This window comes from Malania oleifera, chromosome 8 (genome assembly GCF_029873635.1).
Source record: "Malania oleifera isolate guangnan ecotype guangnan chromosome 8, ASM2987363v1, whole genome shotgun sequence".
Classification (NCBI taxonomy): Eukaryota; Viridiplantae; Streptophyta; class Magnoliopsida; order Santalales; family Ximeniaceae; genus Malania; species Malania oleifera.
In genome coordinates this window covers 67,597,095-67,623,698 of record NC_080424.1, presented here as the reverse complement: position 1 = coordinate 67,623,698, position 26,604 = coordinate 67,597,095, and the positions used below count along the sequence as shown (strand labels likewise).

General features: G+C 36.5%; 3 protein-coding genes across 3 annotated transcripts in view; all 3 read left to right on the top strand.

The window, feature by feature from the left end:
- The window catches only part of LOC131161471 (sucrose transport protein SUC4), a 32,950-nt gene extending 15,589 nt beyond the window's left edge, over positions 1 to 17,361 (top strand). Inside the window, exons 2-6 of the mRNA XM_058117251.1 lie at positions 315 to 1,060; positions 1,462 to 1,525; positions 1,631 to 1,674; positions 15,965 to 16,124; positions 16,883 to 17,361. Of these exons, the coding sequence (XP_057973234.1) occupies positions 315 to 1,060; positions 1,462 to 1,525; positions 1,631 to 1,674; positions 15,965 to 16,123 (1,013 nt within the window). The 3' untranslated portion in view covers position 16,124; positions 16,883 to 17,361. The remainder of the gene's footprint in view (positions 1 to 314; positions 1,061 to 1,461; positions 1,526 to 1,630; positions 1,675 to 15,964; positions 16,125 to 16,882) is intronic.
- A 3,036-nt stretch (positions 17,362 to 20,397) lies between these two features.
- LOC131162555 (protein DETOXIFICATION 48) lies at positions 20,398 to 22,838 on the top strand. Its single transcript, XM_058119165.1, has 2 exons — positions 20,398 to 20,842; positions 21,012 to 22,838. Exons 1-2 carry the CDS (start codon positions 20,690 to 20,692, stop codon positions 22,542 to 22,544), a joined length of 1,686 nt encoding a protein of 561 aa, XP_057975148.1. The 5' UTR covers positions 20,398 to 20,689; the 3' UTR covers positions 22,545 to 22,838.
- A 2,653-nt stretch (positions 22,839 to 25,491) lies between these two features.
- LOC131162715 (uncharacterized) lies at positions 25,492 to 26,094 on the top strand. The gene has a single exon (XM_058119318.1). It carries the CDS (start codon positions 25,492 to 25,494, stop codon positions 26,092 to 26,094), a length of 603 nt encoding a protein of 200 aa, XP_057975301.1.
- The last annotated feature ends 510 nt before the right edge of the window (positions 26,095 to 26,604 follow it).

The following is a 26,604-nucleotide window of genomic DNA, read 5'->3' as shown; positions in this document are numbered from 1 at the left end:
ATGAAGAAAAATGAGAAAGAAGGAAAAAAAATGAATGATGCTGCTATCAAACTTTTATTTTGATAACGTAGTTTTGGGCATATATTATGGTTCTCTGTTATTAGAAAACCAGCCAGTTTCCAACTTTGTACATGCACATGCTCTGTATGTAAATACAGTGCCCAAATACTAGACTTGCATCCCCTATATCATTTGTTTTGGGAAAAGACAATCTAGTAGGTCACACCAGCATATGCACATGTTCTTTGTGGATTAACAACTTGTAAATATTTGCAGTGATTGACATTTGTCTCTTGGTGTATTGGTCATGCTAGGGAAGGATCATCGAAGAACTCGAGTAGCAAATGCATATTTCTCACTATTTATGGCTGTTGGCAATGTTCTCGGCTATGCCACTGGGGCATACAGTGGCTGGTTCAAGATTTTATCATTCACTGTCACTTCCTCATGTGATGAGAACTGTGCCAATCTCAAGTCTGCTTTCTTAATTGATATTGCTTTTATTGTAATCACAACATATATAAGCATCTCAGCAGCCCAGGAAGTGCCTCTTAGTTCCAGCAACGGATCCGTCCACCTTGCTGAAGAGAGGCCAGGCCAGTCAAGTGATGCACAAGAAGCTTTCTTTTGGGAACTATTTGGGACTTTTAGATATCTCTCTGGCACTATTTGGATAATCTTGTCTGTTATTGCTCTGACTTGGTTTGGATGGTTTCCATTTCTTCTATTTGATACTGATTGGATGGGTCGAGAGATTTATGGTGGCAAGCCAAATGAAGGGAAAAATTACAACATGGGAGTTAGAATGGGTGCATTTGGTCTAATGTTGAATTCCGTATTTCTTGGAATAACGTCATTGCTCATGGAGAAACTCTGCAGGAAGTGGGGGGCTGGTTTTGTTTGGGGAATTTCAAACATTCTTATGGCTCTTTGCTTTCTAGCAATGCTCATACTTTCCTCCATGGTCAGCAATATGGACTCCATTGGCCATGATCTTCCCCCAAATGGTGTTGTAATTGCTGCACTAGTGGTCTTTGCAATTCTTGGTGTTCCACTTGCTGTAAGTTGCTCGAATGTCTTAATAGAATGTGAATTTTTTCAATTTTTTTTTTTTTTCATTTGTTTCTCATAAAGGAAAATAAAATATGATCAGTAAATTCTATTTTCTATGGATCTTGCATTAGCGACATTTAGCTGATTTACATGGAGGGGGCCATCAATGAGTTTATCTCACCCTTGTTCTCCCAGAGGCATGATCCATCTTGTGTTTTAGGATTATATCATTTGATGTTGGCCTGGTAATGGGGCCTGGGCCTGCTATACAAAAGTGGAAGATCAGAAGTTGATAATCCTGACATCCTTATTTGTTATAACTCTCTTTTGATGGCTTTGAGATGTTTGCCAATTTACGTGATTTCTGTTCACTACTTGATATACATTGACTAAAATCATTTGTTGCAGATCACTTACAGTGTTCCATATGCATTGATATCCACTCGAATTGAGTCTTTGGGACTTGGTCAAGGTTGGTGTATTTTAGTTTCTATCACTGAACAAATTTATGTTTGGTGATGTCATCGTTATGCTGCTGAACTGATTGTGTTAGTGACTTAATGGTTTGACTTTACAGGATTATCAATGGGTGTTTTGAACCTGGCAATTGTCATCCCACAGGTATTGGTTCCGTCTATGTTCTCTGTAATCTTAAGATTTCCCCATTCATTTTCTTGTGGGGTAGGAAAAACATAATTTTCCTTTTTTTTTTTTTCTTTTGCATCATGTGATGAGTAATGACTTATTAACCTAGAATCAATAATCAATATAGCAAATAACTTGAAGCTATTTAAGTTGTTGGTGGTTGATGAATATCTATGTTAATGGTCCTTGTGTAGAGGTGATTCTTCAGCACAGAGCTGGTCAATGGCAATTGAATACCATCATTAGGTTACTAATTGGGACAATAAGATAACTGGCATCATTTTCCTTACCTTGAAAAAGAGAAATTTTCAATGAGAAATTAAGATTGGGATCCTTCTCGGGCAGTTTTTGTATATCTCCCTGAAGCTGTTCCCCAATGGAGCTACCAGTTGAAAATGATTCTTAAGAAAACTAAAGGAGGGGAGCTTTCTCAAGATTTAGTTTCTCAAATAGGATTACATAGCCCAGAAGTCCACTCCTTGATTACCCTTCTATTAATAGGACAGTCCATTTTAACTTCTATGTTCTTGTAATACAATCCTTTAGTGTAGTCTCTTGCTCCCGCCCCCCTTCTACTTTCTTTGAAGCTCATTTTCCCTTTTCATTTTTGTTTAGCCATGGTGATCTCTTGCCATGAGAGACAATTTTTGTACGCCTTACATAGTTGTCAAATTGAGCTCCAAATCATGAATCGAAATTCAAATTTTGGGAATTGAGAATTGAATTGAATTGTAAGATTTGGTACAAATTTCCAAAATCAATTTTAAATGACATGCATATATTGATTTACAAACAAGAAGAAAAATAGTAAAATACATTTACATTTTGACAATAAAAAAGGGGTAAAAGGCACTGATCTCACTTGACATTTCAAAAATTCCCCAGACCTCTCCTAAGGTTTGCCAAAAAGACACAGACTTTGCCTTATTTTTGGCATAAAGAAAAATTATTTAGGGGTATGCTCAAACTCCCAATTCTTTTTTAATCTCTCTTGTGCCTCAATTTGCTCACTCTTGAGAGATCATATGCAAAACTTTTGTGCCATCTTTTGAATATTCTTTGAGAGTTAATTTTGAACTTAAAATACTGTCCCAAAAAATCGAATATTAGGGGAGATATGTGAAAATTTTGAAATCTCAGGAGAGGCTTTTAGGAGTCTTTTTCCCTAAAAAAAAAAAGAATCCTATTTCATGTTTATGCTTTCCTTAAACAAATAAAAAGTGAGGGAATGGGTCAAGAAATTTTAATAAACAAATTAATTTTATGCTGTTAAGGGAAGGAATGAAGAAAAAATAAGAAAAAAGCTGAACTTTTGATGTTTATAATAAAATATTAGTAAGGGAATAGTCAGGAAATATTAAAAAAATAAAATAAAATTTATGCTGTTAAGGGGAGGAATGAAGGAAAAATAATAAAAAACTGAATTTTTGGTGTTTATCAACAATTGTTAGAATAATATTTCATGCATATTCTTTCTCAAATTAAAAAGGAAAAAATAATTAACTTAAAAAATTGATAATAATTGAACAAACTATTGAAATGAAAAACCAACTTTTGAATGTTAAAACCACAATGAAACATGATTACCACCTTAGCCAATGAGTGTTCTGTCCTTTATTCTCAATGGCAGAACACTATACTCCAAGAGTGAATAAGGATTTTGTGAAGGCAACATAAGACCTAGAGTTCTATTTTCTTCTCTTTGTTAGCCCAAAACTGACATAGACAATGAATGGAAGCAATTGTGTAAAAATAAAAGCAATAAAAAAGAAAGTAATGTCATTTTTGGGGAAGTAAAAATAAAAGCAATTCTGTCCTTTATTCTCAACCTGTTGTAGAGATGTAGTGATCTCCCCATTACTCTTTGTGATTGATGCTATATGATTCCTGACCATATGTCTTCTCATCCACGAGTGAAAAAAAGGAGGAACTTCTATCACTCTCTTTGAGATATTTGTGCTTAGCTTGTGAGCCATAAACATTCTGTTTGCCTCATCTAGCCTGGCAGCCTTAACCCTTTTCTCAATCACCAGTTCCTGTAAATCCACATCCTCAGGAGAATCATGAAGCCTCTGCTGCACCTCCACCAGTTCTTCATTAACTCTTTCAGCCCTGGAGCCAACATGAGAGAAGTGAAGTGCATTTAGGTACCTCAAGAGGCCCCTTCAGAACCTGCAGCTTTTAAACAAACCTGAACGTCCTGGACCCATGGTATTTAACTCTCCACCCCTCCTTAACAACCTCTTGAAATCTGGTATGCCTAGCCGGCATATTAAAAAGCCTGAAGGGCCTTTTATCCAGGCAATCATCCTCGGACAATGTCACCATGCACAGGGAGTGGTCTGATAAGTGCCCTGGTAACTGAAATGACATCTCTTTCTTCATTGTTGGGCGGCTAGACAGCTTTGTGCTACCTTTTTCTCAGCTTTTGGCAGAGTGTGGGTAACACCACAAAATTTTGACAACTTCATGTTGGTGCAGTTTTGGCATTTTGGAGAGCTGCACTTTTGTAATTGATCTTAGCTTTTCTTTGGAGGATATCTTGTTCTCCAAAGCCTGTACCTCTCTCTTTCACTCATTAATGAGTTCTTTTCTTCTAAATAATAAAATAAAATCTAACAATAGAGAAACAAAGAAAAACCTAACAATGCCTAAATAAGAAAACTTTTTAAACTCTTTCCATCATTACTAATAAAGCCCTGCAAAATTTCAAATTCATTGCTTTTTCGCTTGCTTTTACCACCATTTAATCAAAATTCTCTGTCTAGGATAAGACAGCTGGAAGCCCATCTTGTCCCACAGTTGCTGAGCTTCTAAATCCTTCCCATTAATCTCGTCCACCGGGGTGGTCTAAATCCCATCCCTTCAATGTTCACTTGTTGCTCTTTTCCCAGTCCATTGTCTTCAATATAAGGAACACCCTCTAAACCTACAAGCAGAGATGATGGCACACGGGGAGATATCACCAAGTAAATTAGATGAATCTTAAATGTAGCCCTATCGTTCACAAACATCATCCTACAGAAGACCACCATCACTGGCAATACACTGTCAAAATCACCCTTATTTCCCACTGCATCATCCCGTTTCTTATTCTCATTAAGACGACTTCCTATGCTATCCTTTTTACCTGAGCCTGTCTTCTGAGTTCCCTCAATATAAAAGCTGCCAATAGTGTTTCGTTTTATGTTACTCACCTAGTCACCTGCACATCAGAAAGTAGTTTGATTCTCAATGAGAGAGTTCTTCAACTCCCTCTGGTATAATCCCTTCTGCCTGCCTGCTGTTGAATATACACCTTCGTTGATTCCGCATTATTGCATACTTTCCATCATTAATTACCACAGTGACAGCTTTGCTTCACCTCTGTAAGGATCAATTGTCGTCTCTGTAATCACCATATTCTCCTGCACATTATTTAACAACCCTTGCCCCACCTCTTTAGACAATCAATCGTCATCTCTGTAATCATCAATTTCTCCTGCACATTCTGTAAGCTTCCACAACCAACAACAACTAAAAATGCTCTGTTATTCAATGAGTATGCACCTAGGTAAACTGCATTACTGCATACTTTCCATCATTAATTCCCACTGTGAGAACTGTCGCTCCACCTCTGCAAACGATCAGTTGTCATCTCTTAATCACTAGATTCCTGGACACCTTGACAGCATGCATACTTCTCTTTCTCACTGCACTTAACCCACCTAAAAAAACCTTAGCAGATCCATTCGAAAAATTACCTTTTTCCTGAGAGGGAGAAGTTATTGGAACACCAGGTGTAAGCTCCAACTATGCAGTCTTAGTTTGCCCTCTTTTCTGTTTATCTTGGCCATCATAATTCCCCTTATAATTTTGGTTAAAAGAGCCTCCCGCCCTGCCCACAGCTTTTATCCACTTGTGGATGACACTGGACCTTAATTCCATTTCTTTTGAGGTTCTTTTTTCTTTGCTGCATTTTGCTTTAGGAACTTCACTATATTGACAATGACATTGCATGCGCTTAGCCCCTCAATTTGATTACTTTAATGCTTCCTTTTTTTTTTTTTAATGATTCCTTTTATCCTTTTTTCATGGTGATTTTGTGTGCAATCAAGATTCATTTAGTTTATCAAGGTCTGGCTTGTTCAAATCCTTGGCCTCAATTATCGTTGTCTCCTTTGCATTCTATGGCATTGGGAATGACCTAACAAATTTTCTGATTGATTCACCACTATCATAACACTTATCTAATGTTTTCATTAGGTTTTGAATATCAATATAACCTGTTAAACATTTCTAAGATTGTTTCATTTTCTTTCAATTGAAAAATGTTTGTATTTGTTCATTCACATTTTTCACTTGATTAGTTTTGTCTTGTGTGATCGCTAATTTATCTCATATTTCCTTAGCAAACACACCTATATAAATTTGATTAAACTCATTTGGATAAAATGCACAATGTAAATTCATATCGTTTAACATTTAATTGCATATCATTTTCAATCCATTCATTTTTCACTTTAAGTACTTCAACATTGTTAACAATACTGTTGGGAATTTGTAGGCCATTACTCATTAGTTTTAATGTTGATTTCCTTTTTCCATTTAAGTCTTCCAGTATTTACGGTTTGTGCATTAAAAATGAGAGATTGTTTTGTGGATTGCCCCTTTGCAAGCCCCCTGCTTTGATGCCATGTGATACTTTAGGTGTAAAGTTCGAACAATGAGAGCCTGCTTTGATACCAACTGTTGGCCTCCCAAGAGAAGGGCATGGATTGGGTATTTGGAAATTACAAGCTAATTGCACAAACTAAATGATCAAGTAACTGCACACACAAGCTTATGCAATTAAGTGTTTAAAAGAGAGTAGCTCATGCAGCCTCTGTGCACAAACTGAATGATCAAGTAACTACACGTACTAGCACATGCAATTAAGTATTTAAAAGAAAGTAGGTGATGCAGCCAGCATGGAGAATCTTTTTTTTATTTTTTTATTTGTGGTATTTTTAGTAGGTTAATACTAGTATCTTCAAGATTCTAGGTTACTTTTATTTAGGAAACTGGTACTTTGGCTTAACTTGGTTTTAAATTTCTTTTCCTTGTAAGCATTGTAAGCTCATAAAAGGCCCTTATTAGGTTTTGAAATTGGTATTGAGAATTGAAATTGTTGGACATTGGTCCTGCATAAAGTGGTATCGAAGTCAGGTTCCAATCAGTGTTATTTTGACAAGGTTCACAATTTTAACTTAAGTTGAAACTGCTGTTAGTGTTCGATGGGGTTAGCTAGAATTTCTTTTCTAAAACCTGCAGGGTAGTTATTTCTATTTAAATCACCTTGCATATGCCCCATCTCCTCCTCTATCCTCATCACCAAGCACACCAGCCCCTCTTTAAATCCCCTTCAACTTTTTTTTTTTTTTTCACTTGAGCTGTTAAAAACAACCGATCTGCCTTTTGCCTAAGTTTATAAGACCTTTGTCAAATTGATGCCCTTTGTCATCCCTGTTGTCCCTTATTTCCATCGTACGTTGCTTTTGACCCTCACCGTCAATCAACACACTGTGTGAACCTTCTAATCTGGAGAAAGAGATGAACCTTGAACGCCATTCACAATCTTCACCAGATTGTTGTTGTCTAGCTAGGCCATCACCATCAAAGCTACATTGAAGGTCCTCACGTTCATCCAGTGAGGACTCCTAGATCTCCATCATCTGCCACGGAAGTTCTTGCTCCCTCACCAGAGCTTCCACTGTCATCATTGACACTGTGGACAAGAGATGGAGCAGCCCCCCAATCCAAACAACAAACAAGGGTGCTTAATTTTCTTTCAGATCTTATGTGTATCTCACTAGTTCAGGCAGAGCTAGAAGACAACCAATTTGGTTCAGCCTAACAGATGATCGTTTCAAACTGGCCAAGAAAAAAGAAGAAGAAGATGAAAGATAATGAAAAAGGGACCAATTTGTGGTCATTCACGATGTAACTCAAATGTTTGAGTGGAAGGAATGGGCAAAAGAGAAGATCTAGTAATTCACTAGGCAGGTAGCTTCTCTCAATTCTCAAGTTGTTACTTTACAAAATCAAATTGTCTCTAAATATGAGCTTCTTGAGTCCACAATTTCTATTGTCTTTCCCTTTATTAGTTTGATTAAAAAACAAAAGGGAGTTGTAGAACAGGAGGGAAACCCACATGTTGTTTGTGGTAGTAATACTTTGCCGCCTCAAACACGAACTCCTAGCAATCCAGATTATGGCAGGTTGCTCTGCCCTAGTTCACTTGAGAGGGTGTACATCTTTGCTAATTGCGTTATGCGCTCAGAAGAAAAGGTTGGTATGGCCTTTCTTTGTCTCAATGGCCGTGTGTGTACTTGTTGGCATAGTCTTATTTATCAGCAATTACTTCAGAGGCAAGCACCAATTACTGAGTGGAACCTAATGCAGCATATGATGAGAGGAAAAATTCATTTTAATCAATCATGAGCAGGAGATGAATTAAACTTGTGTGCCTTGACCCAACAGGATAAAGATGTTGATGCTTTTCTTTTTTTGATAGCAAAAGAAATTTCACTAATAGGGAATGAATTTACAAGGAGGGGGAAAGATTTCTCCTGAAGAAAATCTAATTCAAACTAGAAAAAAGAAACTAAAACAACAAAAAGAAGAAGAAGAGAAAACATCGACCAGCCACTTCCTCCAATTCTTCTGTAAATCCTGAAAACTAGCATCCCTTAAAATTCCAAAACCTACCCACCACAAAGAAGCCATATACTGAATCTTTTTCCCACACCAGCAACCAATTTAGCTTCTTCCCAGAAAATATCCATGCATTAAACTCCAACCATATACCCCATAAGACTCTGAATAAACCACTCCTCCACAGAGCTGCCTTATCCTTCTTTTGAAGCCAGCGAATGAGATGACTAACAAGTCTTCCATTGAATAGGGGAAAACCCAACTCTCTTCCATAATACCAAACAGTTTATTCCATATCCTCCAAGCAAAATCACAATGCAAAAAGAGATGTGATGCTGTCTCAGAATTACCATAACAAAGCACACAAACATTTGGGGGGAGAGCCTTCGAAGGTATTCCTAATTTTTTAGCAAGTTATTGGTATTAATTTTTAAAGCACAACTGCACAACCAACCAAGTAAAATATTTTATTTTTGGGGGAATTTTAACCTTCCAAATAATAGGATAGAAGGGAAAAGAAGAGTTGAAATAGGTCAAGAATCCATAGAATGCTTTGCAAGTAAACACCTCTGATTAATTTAGAGACCAAGAACAACACCCGTTCCCAAAGATAGGTTGTAATTATTCAATAAGGACAACAAGGAAGATAACTTCACCATCTCCGTATCACTTAAAGGTCTCCCAAGATGGAGATTTCAAGAAACCAAAGGGCTATTCAAATTGTCAATAAAAAAAGTTGTCAATAAAAAAAGAGTAACTCTATTTGGCTCAGAGCACAATCTAAAAAAATGACGAAAAGAAGTGGAGAAAGAAACACTTCTAAGTCATGGGTCTTTCCAAAAATGAATCCAGGATCCCCTACCCCCCTCAAATTTAGTGTGAGAAGTGATAAAAAAGAATAAATCTAGGAAATAGACCTCCACAGCTCCCCAAAGAACATCTCAAATTGGCATTGGTAGCCCACCATTCTCATCCAACCCAAACTTCATATAACTCTATGCCTTGGAATTTTCTTCTCAGGGGAAGCGCCATAGCGATTTAGCTAAAAGAGTGGTGTTTTTTTTAGACACAAAACTACCAAGACCCAGCCTACCTTCATTCTAGACCTTCAAATCTCTGCCCAACTCACTAAATGGTCCCTATGACCCTATCCACCAGACCAAAAAAATCTCTCATGTTTCTCTCTCACTTGAGTTTGACAAATTAGTTGTTCGGTGTTCTATTGACGATGATGAAGCGAAACACATTATTTGGTACCTTGGGGCCTATGCATTGTGCTGAAATCCTATGATTTTCATTTTGATCAAGCTGGCTGTCTTTGCTGGGAATGTCGAGAAATAGAGCGAGTATTGGAGGGATACTTGGAAAATGTCTTACACATAAACCACCTCCTATTCTTTACCAAGCCTCTTGATTTTAAGCAGGTTGAATGTTTTCTGATTGATTGTTGCAACTAGGGGCAAAAAGGATACACTTATCGCCATTGTCCTACAAAGACTTAAGTTCTTGTAGTAGAGACTATTAAAATCGAGAAACAAAGCCTTTGCCTAGTGAGAGCTCCACTAGATTGTGACTGCACGCAAATGTTCGAGGGATGAAGAGGAGAGTAATGTAGCTAGAGCACACATTTAACCTAACTCAAGGTCAAGTTCTTTTTGCCACAAGGGGAGATTGATGCAACTAACATGGGGAATTTTTTTTTTATTATTATTATTTTGGTTTGCTTACTGTTAGATTACCACTTTTACCTAAATGCTTAAAGCTTTTTGGTTGTGGGCCAACAATGCCCTGCACGTGCAATCCGGCAGCACGTGGAGAGATACTTGCACCATAGATAACACCCATTATAGGGAATATAATAACTTTTAAACACCACATAATAAGCACGAGCAACAAGACTAGAACCTTGGACCTTCTAGTAACCAACTCTGATAACATTTTAGAATACCACTTTACCCAAAAGCTTAAGCTAGTTTTTAGGTTGTGGGCCAACAATGTATATCAAGTTTTAATATTTATGATACTTTTATTAGGCAATATTGTTAATATTCTAGATTATTTTTTATTCAAGAATTAGTATTTTGGCTTAATTAGGTTTTAATTTAATTTCCATTTCTTCCAAGCATTGTAAGCCTATAAAAGGTAAAGGCCCCTATGAATTAAGATTTTACTGAGATTGGAATTGATAACTGAAATTGTTGGATGTTGGTCCTAGGGAGAAAGTACCATATGAGAGTATGGTGGTTGAGCTGACAGCCAGTCTACATCCACTTCCCAACAACTTGTTTTGATGTTTCTACTATTGAACCAAATGCTCAATGATATGCTTGATCCCCAAGATAAACTCTGACAATCTCTTCTTGGATTCTCAACCCTCAAATACAAACTAAAATAATAACTACTCCCAAGATCACTTATGAGATTATTAAAAGGAACTCTCTTACAATGACAGTGTTCAAAAGAGAAACAGAAAGAAGTTTGTGTAGTTTTATAACATCTTAAAGGTCGTTTGATATCACTGTAAGGATTATGGAAAGGAAAACCAAAAGCGGAAGTTAAAACCAGAAACTGAAAACTGAAAATGAGCAACCTTGCAAAACAAAAAAAATAAAAATAAAAACGTATTTAAACTTCTGTTCTTTTTTGTCCTTGAATCAAATAACAATTAAAGAATATGATTAAAATGATAAAAATGCAAGAGAATGCAAATTAGAAAACATTGTAACAAAAATATTAATTAATTATAATTATTGTATTCTATTAGTATATGTTTAAACTCAATTTTTTTTAGTGCTATAAGAACAATCCTATTGTACATGAGAATTGAAAAATGGTCAAAATGATTTTTTGAATGAGTTTTATTATTTTTTCCAAAATTTTTGAAAATTTATGGATATTTTGTTTTAATTATATTTTAAATTTGCATGGTCATTTTATTTTAATTTTAATTACAACTTTCATATGGAATGAATGATTTGATCCCCAAAACTCAATTTCTTTATGGATATTAAACTACTATAACAATATGTTCCCGCAACAGCAGAAAACTATTAAATTTGGGGTTTTTTTATATCATTTATGCTTTTTTGTTTTCTTTTTTCGCTTTTGTATAGAGAATAAATAGAAAACACGCTTATTTATGTTTCTAGTTTTTTGTTTCTATTGGTTTTCAACTATTTCGAAAAGATTGAAAATCAAATTTTATGATTTTCAGTTATTTTGACAAGCTTTTGTTAAAATACTTTACTATCTAAAATTAACTTTTTTGGTTATGTTCTTCATCCTATGCATAATTTATAACTAAAATTAAAATTAATTGACCATATGAATTATAATATAATTAAAATAAAAATATCCATTATTTTTTTTAAAAAATAAAAAAATAAAAAACCATTTAAAAAATATTCCTACTTTTTTTTTTTTTAATTATCATGTACAATAAGATTGTCCTTGTAAAGGGAATTATGAATTATACTAATTAGTAGAATAATTATAATAATTTTTATTTTTATTATAATATTTTAATTTATTTTTTTCATTTTTGTTATTTTAATTATAATTTTTTAATTGTTATTTGATTCAAGGAAAAAAATGGGCATTTTTTCAATCAAGTTTTTAAATTGTTTTAGTTTTAGGAATATTAACCAAACAATTTGTAGGTTTTCAATTTTTAGTTTCTATTTTTAGTTTTATTTTCATAATTTTTTTTTATAATGGTACAAAATGATCCCTTGGCTTTCAGCTTTTGGCAAAACCAATAACAAGAACAGAAAAATAGCAATGTAAACTAATGCGTTGTCGTAACTTGTTTTTCACTTTACATCAATGGAAACAAAAACCAAAACCCCTTAAATCGTCTCACAGTCGCCGATTTGACTCATCTTTCTGCTAGTGCATTTTTTATTGACCTCTTTTCAATGTTTGCCATGAAAATTGCTTCTTGGAGCCAATTCAAAAGAATGAAATTAGGAAAGTGCAAGACAAGAAGATAAATATATAGTGTTAGCCATGTGGGCTGGAAAATCCAAGGTTCAGCTTCTTTATTTACATGTCAATATTTCCATCAAAACTTGATATAAAATTTAATTGATGATATTACATCTCAATTGATTCAAAGTATTACGGAATATTCTCAACATATCCTTATTTCAGGCTCACCTTTCAAATTTGAGTAACTTAATGCGAAGAAGTTCATTACCTAAATAGCTCAACAAAATTTTGTTTACTTGAAAGCAATCCTATTTGGGAGTTCTAAACAAAGACGGCTTCTAAGAAATATTCGAAGGAGCTAGCTTCTTGTGTGACAAAGATGAGCATCTCCTAGTCAACTAAAAAGACTTGCAACAATGAAAAGACCTAATCAAGAAAGTCTTCCAATCAGTTTAAGACCATTTATGGAGTCTATCTCTGATCAAGTTCACCACACTAACATTTAAAATTGGCTTTTGATTAGCTTAAATTTAGAAAAATGCCAGCAAAAATCAAGATCATCTGATCCAATACTTATTTTTAAAAAAAATTGCTTATGGTTAATCATTTATAAAAAAAGTAATTACATATGCTGCCATGAATCCTCATCGAAATCAAACTTCATGTACAAACTATCATTGTTCATGCGTATGGCAGTGGCACAGATGCACACAGTTGATTTCTATTTGCTTATTTTATATGTTTATAGAAATCATTACACTAGGCTTAAAACACATAAATCAATGTCAAGCAGAATTTTATCTTTCATCAAAATCATCCAGAGTGGTCATTGGATAAAAGGAAAAAAAATTGAAATTATATTTGATTATCTACTTTTTTAAGTCAAAAATGCAGAAAATTATGATTGGGCTTTTGGGGTGCTGGAGAAAGACTAAGGTTCTGCATATGTATGTACATACATACAAAAACCCTAATTTTCTCACCCAAATTTAACATAGTATTAATTTCCTTCACAAACCCTACCCTCACATTGTTTCCAATTTCCCTGCATCACTACCATCAGACATGCTCATAAAAGGAGTTGGAAAATTGGTTTTAGATAGAGTTTTGACCCCTTGTAGTGTATAAACTTGAGGGTGAGTTCCTATTGGCAATATTATCCATTTAGGATAAATAGAGAATACTTTGATCTATTTGAAGCTGGACATAAGCAATGGTCCAGGCTGTGCTCAAGTTAGGTTACGCTAGGCTCGACCATTTTTAATTGGAAGTATTGTAAAAGATTTAAAATTTTAAACTATAAATATATAGAAAATATTAAAAATGTATAAATCAATTTAAAATTACACACATACACAATGGAAAATGTATATTTCAATTCTCTTCCAGCTTGGCCAAACTGGAGCTTTTGCACTCTACCTGTACCCTCCATTTTATCAGGGCAGGTCCCAGGCCCATGGTCAAGTCTGTTCAAAGCCATCCACAAGTAATGTGGGTGCTTGAAAATGACATAATTATATACCCATTAGTCATCATAATAATGCGTATGCTAGATTACCACTTTACTTAAAAGCTTAAGCTGTTAGATTGTGGCCAACAATGTATATCAAGGTTTAACACTCCCCCGCATGTGCAGCCCAACAGCACATGAAGAGATAAAGACACAGTAGATAACACCTATTACAGGAAATACAATAATTTTTTAAACATCACACTATAAACGCGGGAAACAAGAGTAGAACCTAAGACCTCTTGGTAAATAGCTTTGATACTATGTTAGATTACTACTTTACTTAGAAGCTATTGTGGGCCAACAATGTATATCTTGCTTTCAAAGTATATCACATATGCTTTAAAACTATAGATGTTTTCTTCAAACAAAAAAATATAGTAGATTAAAAATCCAAATTCATGGACATGGTTTTTAGAAGTACATTAATTTAATATACCAATGTCTAGATAAACAGTTAGATAGATACCTTTCTTTAAACGTAATTGTATAGGCATATAACTGTCCAGGTTATACTCATAATTAACTCCATGCTCAATAGTTCCTAATAGTTAAATTATGAGAATTTAAATATTTATATTTTTCATTTTTTTTTTCGAGAAAGAAATGCACGTTGAATAAATTTTTGAACGTTTCTTAATTTTTGAAATTTTTTTATTCTTCAGACTTCTGCAGTTTAAGTTGTATTGGTTAATTTTCGTATAGCAACTTAGATGCAATGTGTGTAGGATGTGTCTGACCACACATTGGGGTAGAGGTGGGGTCTTGGGTTGTAGTTACAATTCATTACCATGATTCTTATATTGCAGAGGCTAATAAATTCAAGTTTTGGTAATTAACATCTCAAATTGAAAATTTTTGGAACTGGGTTGCGATTTCATTCCCTTGGATTTCCACGAAAAGATAAGAGTTTGTTCAATCGTGGAAAAAAAGTTTTTTGTTGTTTAACATGAAAATGCGATCTTGTTTTCCAGTTTCCCAACATCTATACAGAAAAAGTTGAGCAGCAATAAAATTTTGTTTTTTCAGTTTTTCTATATAATGTTGGAAAAACAAGGTGGCTTTTTTGCAAGTTTTTGGAAAATTGGAAGTGGAAAATAGAACTGTGTTTCCTCAAATGATAACTCCATTTTCACGCCAGGCCCTTCTTAATGGTTAAGCACAATTCTGAACCCTGCAGGCAAGCATCTTTTTCATTTTATGGGTGCTGACTTTTTTATCGTTGACTGAAATATATGGGTTGTAAGGAGGCAGCCAATATTTTGCTGAAAGTTTTGGGGACAAGTATAGTGTGGGTTTTGAATTTGATCGTAGTCCTAGATGTATTTTCTTTTGCCATTGATACAAATAAAAATAGTTCAACTCAGTGAATGAGGCTCTCATTTGTACACGCGTCTTAGGATGTGGGTGATAAGCTGAATTAGCTCTCTACTTCTGGAGAGTTTGATTCACTTAGTCAAGTTCGTTCGGCTACCCACAAGGCAGATAAGGACTTGCAATAGTGTGTACGACATTTTATAAGATATCTTTAATTGAATTTGTACACAAGTTGCTTTTCTGAAATTTTCTCTATACAAAAAAATGGGCCTTGAGGAGAATTTGTTTTTCTTGAATACATTAGAAACAATTTGATTTATTATAGAAAACGAAATGATATTGTTAATTGTCCCTCACTCTGCAGAGTGAGCTGTATGTGACATATGGGCGCTACCTATAGCTAGGTCCTTTTGGAGTGGATAGGTATGCTTAATACTTGTCTCCTTCTTCCCACAAGAATGCATTAAAGGCCTGAAACAGTTCCCATCAAAGAAGGGGACAGAAAATAGAAGAGGAAAATGAAATTTCATTGCAGGCCTTCTCAAGCCACCGACTGAAATAATGCTTTAAGGTTGAACCTGCATGTCATAATTTTGAAAAAAAATTCCAATCTATAAATTTCTATTATCCTATATATTATGATTTGTTCTTTAATCTGGTGTTTGATCTCATGTTTCATTCTCAATAATATTTTTGAATAAATGTCTAGTAAAGTCTGATGATGCCATGCCTTTGCGTTAACTGATTTGTGGAAAAAATTTTTACAGTATACTATTCATATTTATTTGATGCATTAGCCTTTTAGGTGAAAAAGTTTTTGTTTTTTGAGAATAGGTGGTGGTGTCTTTGGGAAGTGGTCCATGGGATCAACTATTTGGTGGCGGGAACTCACCAGCCTTGGCTGTGGGAGGAATTGCGGCCTTTGCTGGTGGACTCATGGCTATCTTAGCTATTCCTCGATCCAGTGCAGAGAAGTCCAGAGCCCTTACATGAGGTATTATATTCTATTTGTTATTATTTTGTTTCCTAAAGCCATTCATCAATGCACATAGTAAACAAATAGTAAAACTTTTGAGAATTGAGATTTTGTAAATAGCTATTTTTCTTCCATTTTTCAATTTTTTCCCTGAGATCTCCTGTGGGTTTTATTTAATTTGTGATTATTAATCATTTGAATTGCTGAAGGGTCTGCTTAATGTTTCCTCCATTTGGTTAATTGAGACGTAGTTCTGCTACATCTCAATGAATGTATTCATATAGACTTTGAGACTGAGTTTCTAAGAATAATAGAGGTTAATTAGACCACTAGTCCTTGAAGTGCACTTCACTCTTTCAGTTCAAATTGTAACAGGTTGATTCTTAAATATTAAAGTTTCCATTTTAATATGGATAAATGCCTGAGTGAGGACTTGAAGTAGCCTAAATGTGAAACTTCAAGGATTAAATCATTAAAGAAATGAAGTGCAGTCAGAGACTTGTATGTACGGTAGTTTATATTGATAATAAGTTTGAATAATTATCTTGGAAGTCTTGACAGACTTTGTGAACCCAAAGGCAATGATAAATATCATGTAGAGTGGGAAATGGTCCAGACCCAGGCCAGGGTAAGCATTTAAATTGAAAGTGTTAGTACTGTGGGGGACACTGAACACAAACAACTATGAAAAATGGAAAGATGAGCTACTCTAAAAAATCATGCATTTCTATGCAAGTTCATGTATGGTCGCTACTAAAAATTTGTGATGCAAACAGCTGTAGCTGAATGTTGTGCGAAACAAGTTGTTGACAAATGGCAGAGAATTTCTTCAGTGAGGAACAGTCCCATCTATAAATGTCATCTCTTTTAAGCTATAGTAGCTAGCCTTGGAAAAGCGAGGGAAGCCGCAGCTGGTGGATTCCAGAATGAGTCCGAGGGGGGATTTCCTTAGCAACCAAGTTTAGTCGCTGGTGATTGGGAATTATTCCTCATGAAATATCAGTTTTCGATTAGCCTATTTGCGGTTCAATTACAATGGTTTGGAATATCAAGCTGCTCCTGGTTCAAAATAGTGTGTGGAAGATGCTGCGTGTGGTGGGCAACAGTTAAATTTGTGCAATATTTTTTGTTTTTGCTGATTGAAACCCCTTGATGGTGACCTGCCTTTTATGCTTTCTCTGCATTTTTTTTGTATATTTTTAATTATTATTTTGAAAAGCGTGATTGATATTTATTGAGGGTCCTGTTCTTGTCATTCCTCTCTCTCTCTCTCCCCCCTTGCATCTGAACCTTGGAATGAATTCGTGACTTAATTGCACTTTACCAACATCCATGAATTCGTGACTTAATTGCACTTTACCAGCATCCATGAAAAATCTGTTTTGCCCTCTCTGCCCCCCACCACCCCACCCAGTTCCTGCTTGCTACCATGGCCCCGGACAATACAAAAAAAATTAAATTAAATAGAAAAAGGCTGCCTTATGGGTACAATTTATCTGAGCTATTATCTGTACCGAACTTGAATGAAGACACGCCAAAGTGGCAGAAGAAATCCTATTGCAGACTGCCATTGTAACGTCATTCCCCTACACACATTTTTCGATTTCTTTATTGAAAAAGTAGGATGGCTTCTTTTTCTTTTTAGAGAGAGCTGGGTTATGGTGCTTCCAGAAAACTTTTGGTTATTCTTGCCATGCCAGGGAATCAAAGCTAGGGAAGAGAGAGAATCTGTGAATTTGTGCCTTGGGAGTATGTGAAGAAGCATTTTATTACTTCACAAATTTCGAATTGTCACGGTTATCGTCGCTGTCAGCGTCAGGGAGGCATTGTAGTTCTCAAAAATATAATAAAAATGAAATTAGGAAAAGAAAGTTCTCCATTCCATTCGATTATCTTTAATCTCGTGGAGAACTTCAAGTTCTTGTCACCACCCATGGCTATAAGTCAAACAATCCGGCGAGGTGAATCCCACCGTAGCCCCTCCTAAGTCACATTTACGGCGAGGCGTAAATTCTATTCCATTTCCATATGGGCTTATCAATAAACTACTTTTCTTTTGTTTTTTGTTTACATAATATTCCATTCTTGATTAAGATTAAATGAGCCCATGACAAATATGTTTCTACTTTCTCCTCATCCCTACCTTTTTTCTTAATTCAGTCTGCAGCGTAACAGATAGCTCTCATCTCAATATCTGCTCAGCAGCTCATTGAATTGCGAATGGAATCTGACAAGTATGGTATGGATTCTGAGGAAATAATTCATTATACAAGGAAACAAAATAAAAAAAGTGATTCTTGAAGTTGCTCAGACTGCAGAGAGAGAAAAGGTGGGAAAGGAAAAGAAAATAATAAGAAATGGTGAGGGTAGACGTATGTTGTATAGTAGTAGTGGTGGTAGTGCTACTGGGTTTGATGGGGTAGGGAGGGGGGTTTGTGTTGATCAGGGAGTCAGGGACAGGGCCAAGGGCAGCAGCAGTGAACAGAGGGGAGAGAGAGAGAGAGAGAGAGAGAGGGAGGAGACACAGTCACTGTGTGTTGTGAGAAAAGGGGTACAAATTAAATGGTAGCAAGTGGAGCACGTATACGTCTGTGTGTGTGTGTCCCCTTCCCTTCCATCTGCCTCTTCAACTTACTCCCCCCCGACCCCCCCTCTCCCACCATCTACTTTGCTTTCCCACCCATTAACTCAGGTGGTCCCATCCCATCCCCCCTCATACCACACTTTCTCATCTCGTGTATATATATCCATCAAGATAGCCTTCTATATTTATATTTACATATATCTTAAAATGAAACATATTTAATTACGCGCGCACACACGTTTTAATGAAGTGGTGCGATTTGACACTTGCACTCTTAAACCCACCCTAAAATCCACCTCTTGTTCATAGATTTAAGCCCGATTAAGTAACCCTCAAATCTCAATGCAAATAAGAGACAGAGAGAGAGAGAGAGAGAGAGAGAGAGAAGTTTCGATGCTCAATCATTGACTGGGTGGAGGGCTCAAGTGTCTATCCATTTTCTTCATTTTAATTTTTTGTTTTGTTCAAAAATGTTTTGCCCATATGAACCCTTAAAAATCTCGCAGTGCCTTAAACCAGCAACCCAATCAGCAGGGGCACGCCAGTATAAACGCACATATGCTCGTGGACAAGCAACAGGGTCTCTTGCTCACTATTAAGTATTAACCCCCAACCAGGCCCACATGGAAGGCCCACGAAAACCCATCATTGTAAAAGTTATTATTATACTGATTTTATGTGATGTTTTGGGCCTCAAAAGAATATCTAAGCACTCTCTATAACATACTATCACAAATATTAGCCACCCCTTTTGGGCTTCTCCATCAGAAACAGAAACCCCACGACAAGTACATAGATAATTAAAGAGAGGAGGACAAGAAGTTATACTATATGGGGGAGGGCGGGAGGACCTAACCCCTGAGACAAGGTTTTCACAAAGCTAGGCTAGCTAGGCTCCTCATCTACCAAATTGGGCTAGTACCCAATGGGATGATGGTTACCTGGTCTGTACACTTCCCATCCTTCTTGTGCAGATAAGAGGAGAGGAAGTCATGGTCGAACTGGGTTTGCAGCACATGGGCTGTTCATTAAACGGAACATGCATGGCTTGGTTGGCCTTTGAACATGGCAGCTACAGTTCAAATTATGCCAATATGCTGTGTCAGTCATTTCAGCCAAGTAGGAGAATTCTTCCCTTTTCCATTCAATCCACTAGCTAGGCAACCCATGATGGCCTTTTTTTTTTTTGGTTTTCTTTTTTAAATAAGTACCTTTTTTTGGGCATCAATCAAAACCTAAAGAGAATAATTTTATTCATTTACCCAACAGACTTTAATTAGAAATAAAAAAAGGGAAATTAAAAAGAAATGAACAGAAGGTTTTAAAGATTATCCTGTTTGGCCATGGCCACAAAAAGCAAAAAGGTCGAGTTTATTTGAACTAACCCACCATTAAGAAAATGCCAAAAAGTGCATGGCATTACCCAGTGCCAACCAGCCCATTGGACTACAACACTATGGCGGTTAAAAAAATGTGCACATTCATCTGGTATTTCACTATTTAATTTATGAAGATAATACAGAGGCACTACCCCTCTCTGCCCTACGTCGAGCCATTGAGGTCTTGCCATTGTCTTTGATTGTGTTTCTCATCCTCTGACAAGATGTTTGAGGATGAATAAGAAGAAAAGAATAAAAAATGAATATGTACATAGCAGAGAGAGAGAGAGAGAGAGACTAAAATAGGGGCCGGGGCTGGGCAGTCGGCCCCCACCCACCTCCCCACAACAAGAAGACCAAGCGTTTTCATATTATTGCTTTTTACTCTGCATGACACGTACGAAATAACAGGACCCGAGTTCATGTATATATATACATCCTTCCCCACCGTCTCCCCCCCATTCAAACTTCAAAGCACAACCCCAAAAACAGACAAATTGAAACGCACAATCACAACCTGCAAGCTTTCTTTTTCCTTCTCCACCAACTTCATTTTATCTCATATTATTTCTCTCATTCTCTCTCCCCAAACAGATTGAAGTTAAATAGCTAAGCTAGCTATGTGTAATCCAAAGCCATCTCCCCCTTCTTCATTGCCCTCTCCCAACAAAACTACCCATGCAATAAACTCCAACAAGACCATGGATCTTCTTCACGCTGATGCTGATCAACAAGACCTACGTAGACGGCCAACTTGGCCAACTCTTTCTGAGGTAAAACCCTCAACAACCATTCATGCAATCACATACGAACATTTACAGCATAATTTTTTTAACCTACACATGCATACATACATATAATTTTGTTTGAACCTGTTTGTAAGTATTTACACTGATACACTTTTTATTTTTTTTCTTTTTCACCTTGACTTGTGTTAAACAGGCTCTGGAAGAGATCAAAACCCTAGGGAAGATCTCAGGCCCAACGACAGTCACAGGTCTACTCTTATATTCAAGAGCCATGGTCTCCATGCTCTTCCTTGGTTATCTCGGGGAGCTTGAGCTCGCCGGTGGCTCCCTCTCGATCGGTTTCGCAAACATCACCGGCTACTCTGTCATCTCCGGCCTGGCCATGGGAATGGAACCTATCTGCGGACAAGCTTACGGAGCGAAACAATGGAAGCTTCTCGGCCTAACTCTGCAAAGAACAGTGCTGCTCCTCCTCACCACCTCCATTCCCATCTCCTTCATGTGGCTAAACATGAAGAGAATCCTTCTTTGGTGCGGTCAAGACGAAGAAATCTCATCCATGGCCCATGCTTTCATTGCCTTCTCCATACCTGACCTCTTCTTCCTCTCCCTGCTCCACCCACTGAGAATCTACTTGAGGACCCAAAGCATCACGCTGCCATTAATGTACTGCTCAGCCATCTCTGTGCTCCTCCACATCCCCCTCAACTTTCTCCTAGTAGTCCATCTCAAAATGGGCATTGCAGGGGTTGCCATAGCAATGGTTTGGACTAATCTCAATCTCTTCCTCTTTCTCTTCTCCTTCGTGCTCTTCTCCGGCGTGTACCGCGACTCGTGGGTGTCTCCGAGCACGGACTGCCTCCGCGGATGGTCTACCCTCCTCGGTCTCGCCGTCCCCACGTGCGTCTCTGTTTGCCTAGAGTGGTGGTGGTACGAGTTCATGATAATGCTGTGTGGCCTTCTTGCCAATCCCAAGTCCACCGTTGCTTCCATGGGAATCCTCATTCAAACAACCTCACTTGTCTACGTCTTCCCCTCGGCACTTAGCCTCGGAGTGTCGACAAGAGTGGGCAACGAGCTCGGCGCAAACCGGCCCGAACAAGCCCGGATTTCCATGATTGTGTCTCTTGCCTGTGCATTTGGGTTAGGCCTAATGGCCATGCTGTTCACAACCTTGATGAGGCACCAATGGGGCAGGTTTTTCACCAAAGATGCAGAAATTTTGGAGCTCACATCAATTGCGTTGCCAATTGTTGGGGTTTGTGAGCTGGGGAACTGCCCACAGACAACAGGTTGTGGGGTTTTGAGAGGGTGCGCTAGGCCTACCACTGGAGCAAACATCAATTTGGGGTCTTTTTACTTGGTGGGTATGCCAGTGGCAATCTCTCTTGGGTTTGTGTGCAAAATGGGATTCGCGGGGCTGTGGCTGGGTTTGCTTGCAGCACAGGCTTCTTGTGCGTCGCTCATGCTCTGTGTGCTCAGCAGAACAGATTGGTCGGCTCAGGCAGAGAGAGCAAGAGAGCTTACACAGAATTCTTCTTCTTCTTCTTCTTCTTCCTCGGCTGATACTACTGCATTGCCGGTGTCATTGAAGGCAGAGTACTCCACATCTAAGGAAGCTGAAAAAATGGCTAGTTTAGGTGGGATTTTGAGCATTAATGAGGGGCTTGTGCAGTCAGCTTCACATGAAACTGTGCCTCTGATACCCACCAACATTGTGCATTAATTGGAGTTCTTTCGCCATTTAATTTGATCCCATCTTGATCAACAGCTGATGTGAGATTATTCATTGGAGTACTGGTACAAATGCAATCTAATGCAGCCCCACTTGCTGTGCGGAACAGAGGGTTTTGTTTCTCTGCTTTCTTTTTCAATGTCATATGTAGTAGATATGTAACTATGAAATAGAATAGGAAAATACCTTATTTCATGTTTGGATAGACCTTAAATTTAAATTTATGTTGAATTTAGTAAGATATAATACAAAAATTATGTTAAAATTTATTTAAATTCATTCAAATTTAAATTTAAGATGTGAAATCCGCTCTTAGATGCAGCTTTTTGTTACTTTTCTATATATATATATATATATATATATATATATATATATATATGCTGGCATGGATATAGAGAGAGGAGAGACTGGAAGAGAGAGAGAGAGAGAGAGAGAGTAGAGTAGAGAAGAAAAGGTTAAGCTGTCGGTTGTTTACGAGGCGTGTGAGATAGGATCTGCTTCCCATTCTCGTTGTTCCCTTCTATATAAAGCCACAACATTGACTGCCTAAAAAGGAAAATTAGCATAATACCATCTCAACTTTGCCAAAGCCTCTCCTCTATCTCCACGCATTTTATTCCTCAATTCAAGGTTGAGTTTACCAATTGGGCCATTCTTTTCCATCTCTTCACTTGCTTCAAAAGAGACTTGCCTAAAAAGAACCACACCTTTCTAACCGTCTTTTTTTAACACAAAACATGCGAAGTACCATATCTTTTAATCAAATGTGCTGCATAAAATTCCGCTTACAACAAAAAAGTGAATGGCAACTAGTTCTACTTCCACTTTTTGAGATGTTGATTCTCGGGTCAGTTTCAAGTTTAGGAGTTTACCCCGCTGGTCCGCACTCACCTTAAAGTATGAAATATATATATTAAGTTCATTTTAATTTGTCCTCAAAATTTTTTAATTATTTTTCGTGTGGGTTTAGACTTTGTATTGATTTAAATTCTGAGTTAGTCTTAGTTAAACAATTATCTGCACGGCTTCCATCATAATACAATAATATATTGTTGAAAAGTAAAAGTACCCAATAATACTTATAAAAAAAATTAAGGGATATCTTTGAAAACTATTTATAGAAAAGTACTTTTTAAAATATATATATATATATATATATATAAACTTATCTAGATAAAAATGAGTAATTATAAATAACTAAATATTTTTTAATAAAAAGTAAAAACATTTTAAATGGGGCAAAAACCTAGAGAGAGAGAGAGAGAGAGAGAGAGAATTTGGGTGGTGGGGGAGATGAGAGAGAAGCGTACATGTATGGATGTGTACAAACAAGGCAGTGAAGAATGATGACAATTGGTTGTAGGGAGAAGTATCTGTTGAGGAGGGCCTTGCCCTTGGAAGAGGGGTTGGGGAGGGGGGCCTGGTTCTAACTGCAGAAACAAAATCCAGCTATTATTGCCTGTGTCTACTTCTCAGATGACAAAAATAGCAGCAGTCCTTTCTGCAGAGCAGTTTCCCTGCAGTCCCCCCCACCCCACCCCAACCGAACCCTCCTCCATTTCAAACCCACATCATTACCACTCAATCCATTTGTTCTACAGAGAAACTAACAGTACACAACCAAACAAGACAAATTAAACCCCAGAATTAACAAAAGCATGTCTATATATACACAGAGGGGAGCTTGTCAGGGCCCATTCCAACACTTCATTTGCTGTCACCCACGAGCAAGCCATGCCAATGACAACGTGTTGTTTAGGGTTGTAATCTTGTCTTTTTTACTTAGTTCTTTGTTGAAATGAAAGAGTGAGCTAGCACCTGAAGTTTACTGCCAAAACTAAGATTCTTCACTTTAATTTTTTATGTATTTATTTCATTTACTTTCGTTTGAAGTACACATCTAATTAGGTTCTTTTGAGTTTTGGCGGTTCCACCCACTATTTTCCCCCCTTTTTTCAGCCCCTGCTGTATCTAATCTCACTTTAATTTTGTTCTCCTCTTCATGAATTATATATATATATATATATATATATATGTATGTATGTATGTATATGTATATATATATATGTATGTATGTATGTATATGTATATATATATATGTATATGTATATATGTATATGTATATGTATGTATTTATAGATGAATATATGTATGAGCATATATGTGAAGCAATTATGTCTAATAAGGAAATGCTCTATTTAAAAGTGATCGGTTATTTTGGATTATAATGGACTTTAATATATTTGAAACGGTTGTGAACCTTTAATGTGTAGATACTGTAATGATTATTTCTGTTTATTAAGATAGGCGAAAACGGAAATACACATATATGACCAACAGTTATATATATAGTGGTTATGGTCCCCGGATCACACGGACGGTTCTATAATTTCTCTTTTGTCATCCCATCGCCAAAAGAGAATATAGAGAACGTAAAAGAAATTCTTTGAACATTACGTATTAATCTGGAATATCATCTGCATGGCTTGACACATCTTGGAATGCTATGGATTTAGGTACGCTTCCGCATTCAGTTTAATGTTCTTGATGATTTGATATGACTGAATGTGGCATGATGATGATTCTCATCAATTAAAGAAATACTCTTTAAGTTCTAACAAGTGGTATCAGAGCGGCTTCATGTTGAATAATTGGGAAATAGTTTCTCAATTTTGGGTTGATTTGAATAATTTTTTTTTAATTTGGAAATTTAGATCCAAAATAATAATAATAACAATAATAATAATAATAATAACAACAACATTTTTTGAAATTTTTGTTCTTTGCGGGCCGGATCGTGAGATATTTAGTTGCAGTTTAAATTTAGTTATTATATTTTTTGAGATAAAGATCTGGTTTGAATTTTTATTCTATTCCTATGCTAAATGGCTCGAACTTTAAGTCATGGAAAGAGAACCTTTTAATTGTTCTCGTAGTGATGGATCTCGACCTTGCATTAAGGGTTGATTCTTCCCCACCTATTATGAATAAAACTACCTTTGATGAGAAAGGGGACTTTGAAAGGTGGGAGAAATCAAATCGCATGTGTATGATGATCATGAAGAGAGCCATTCCAGAAGCATTTAGGGGCACTATGTTAGATAAAATAACTACAACTAAGGATTGCCTTACCGATATTGAAAAGAGGTTTGTCGAGAATGAAAAGTCTGAAATTAGTACACTCTTGACAAGTCTAATTTCAATGAGGTATAAGGGTAAGGGTAACATTAGGGAGTACATTTTAGAGCTGTCTCATCTTGCTTCTAAGTTGAAAATACTTAAGTTTGAACTCTCTAAGTACTTGTTAGTGCATTTGGTATTATTATCCCTTTTGGCACAGTTTAGCCAGTTTAAGGTGAGCTATAATGGTCAGAAAGAGACATGGTCTCTGAATGAGCTCATCTCACATTGTGTACAGGAAGAGGAAAGACTCAAGCAAGATAAGGCTGAGTGTGCTCACCCAGCCTCGACCTTCAAGGAAAAAGGGAAGAAGAGGAAGAAGGATAAGATTGCGGTAGATACAACACCTCAAAAGAAATAGCAAAAGAAACCTACCGATTGAAGGTACAAGTTGTTTCTTCTATGGAGTTGAAGGGCATAGGAAGAAGCAATGCACCAACTATCACGTCTAGCATGCTAAGAAAGGTATACTTCTTAATTTGGTTTGTTCTGAGGTTAATTTAATTTTGGTACCTGAACACACTTGGTGAATAGATTCTGGTGCAACCACTCACATCAGTGCGTTTATGCAGGGTTGCCTAAATTGCCGAAAGCCAAATGATGTTGAAAGATACATCTGTGTGGGCAATGGCAAGACAATTCGATCAAGTTAAGGCAATAGGACTATTTAGATTATTGTTAAAAACTAGATTTTGTTTGGATATTGTTGAAACATTTATTGTACCGTCTTTTAGACGGAACTTGATTTCTATTTCTGCTTTGGACAAGTCTGGTTATTGTTGTTAATTTGGGAATGGAAAATTTAGTTTGTTTCATAATTCAAAATTGGTTGGTTCTAGTTCTTTATCAGGTTATGATAATCTTTATATGA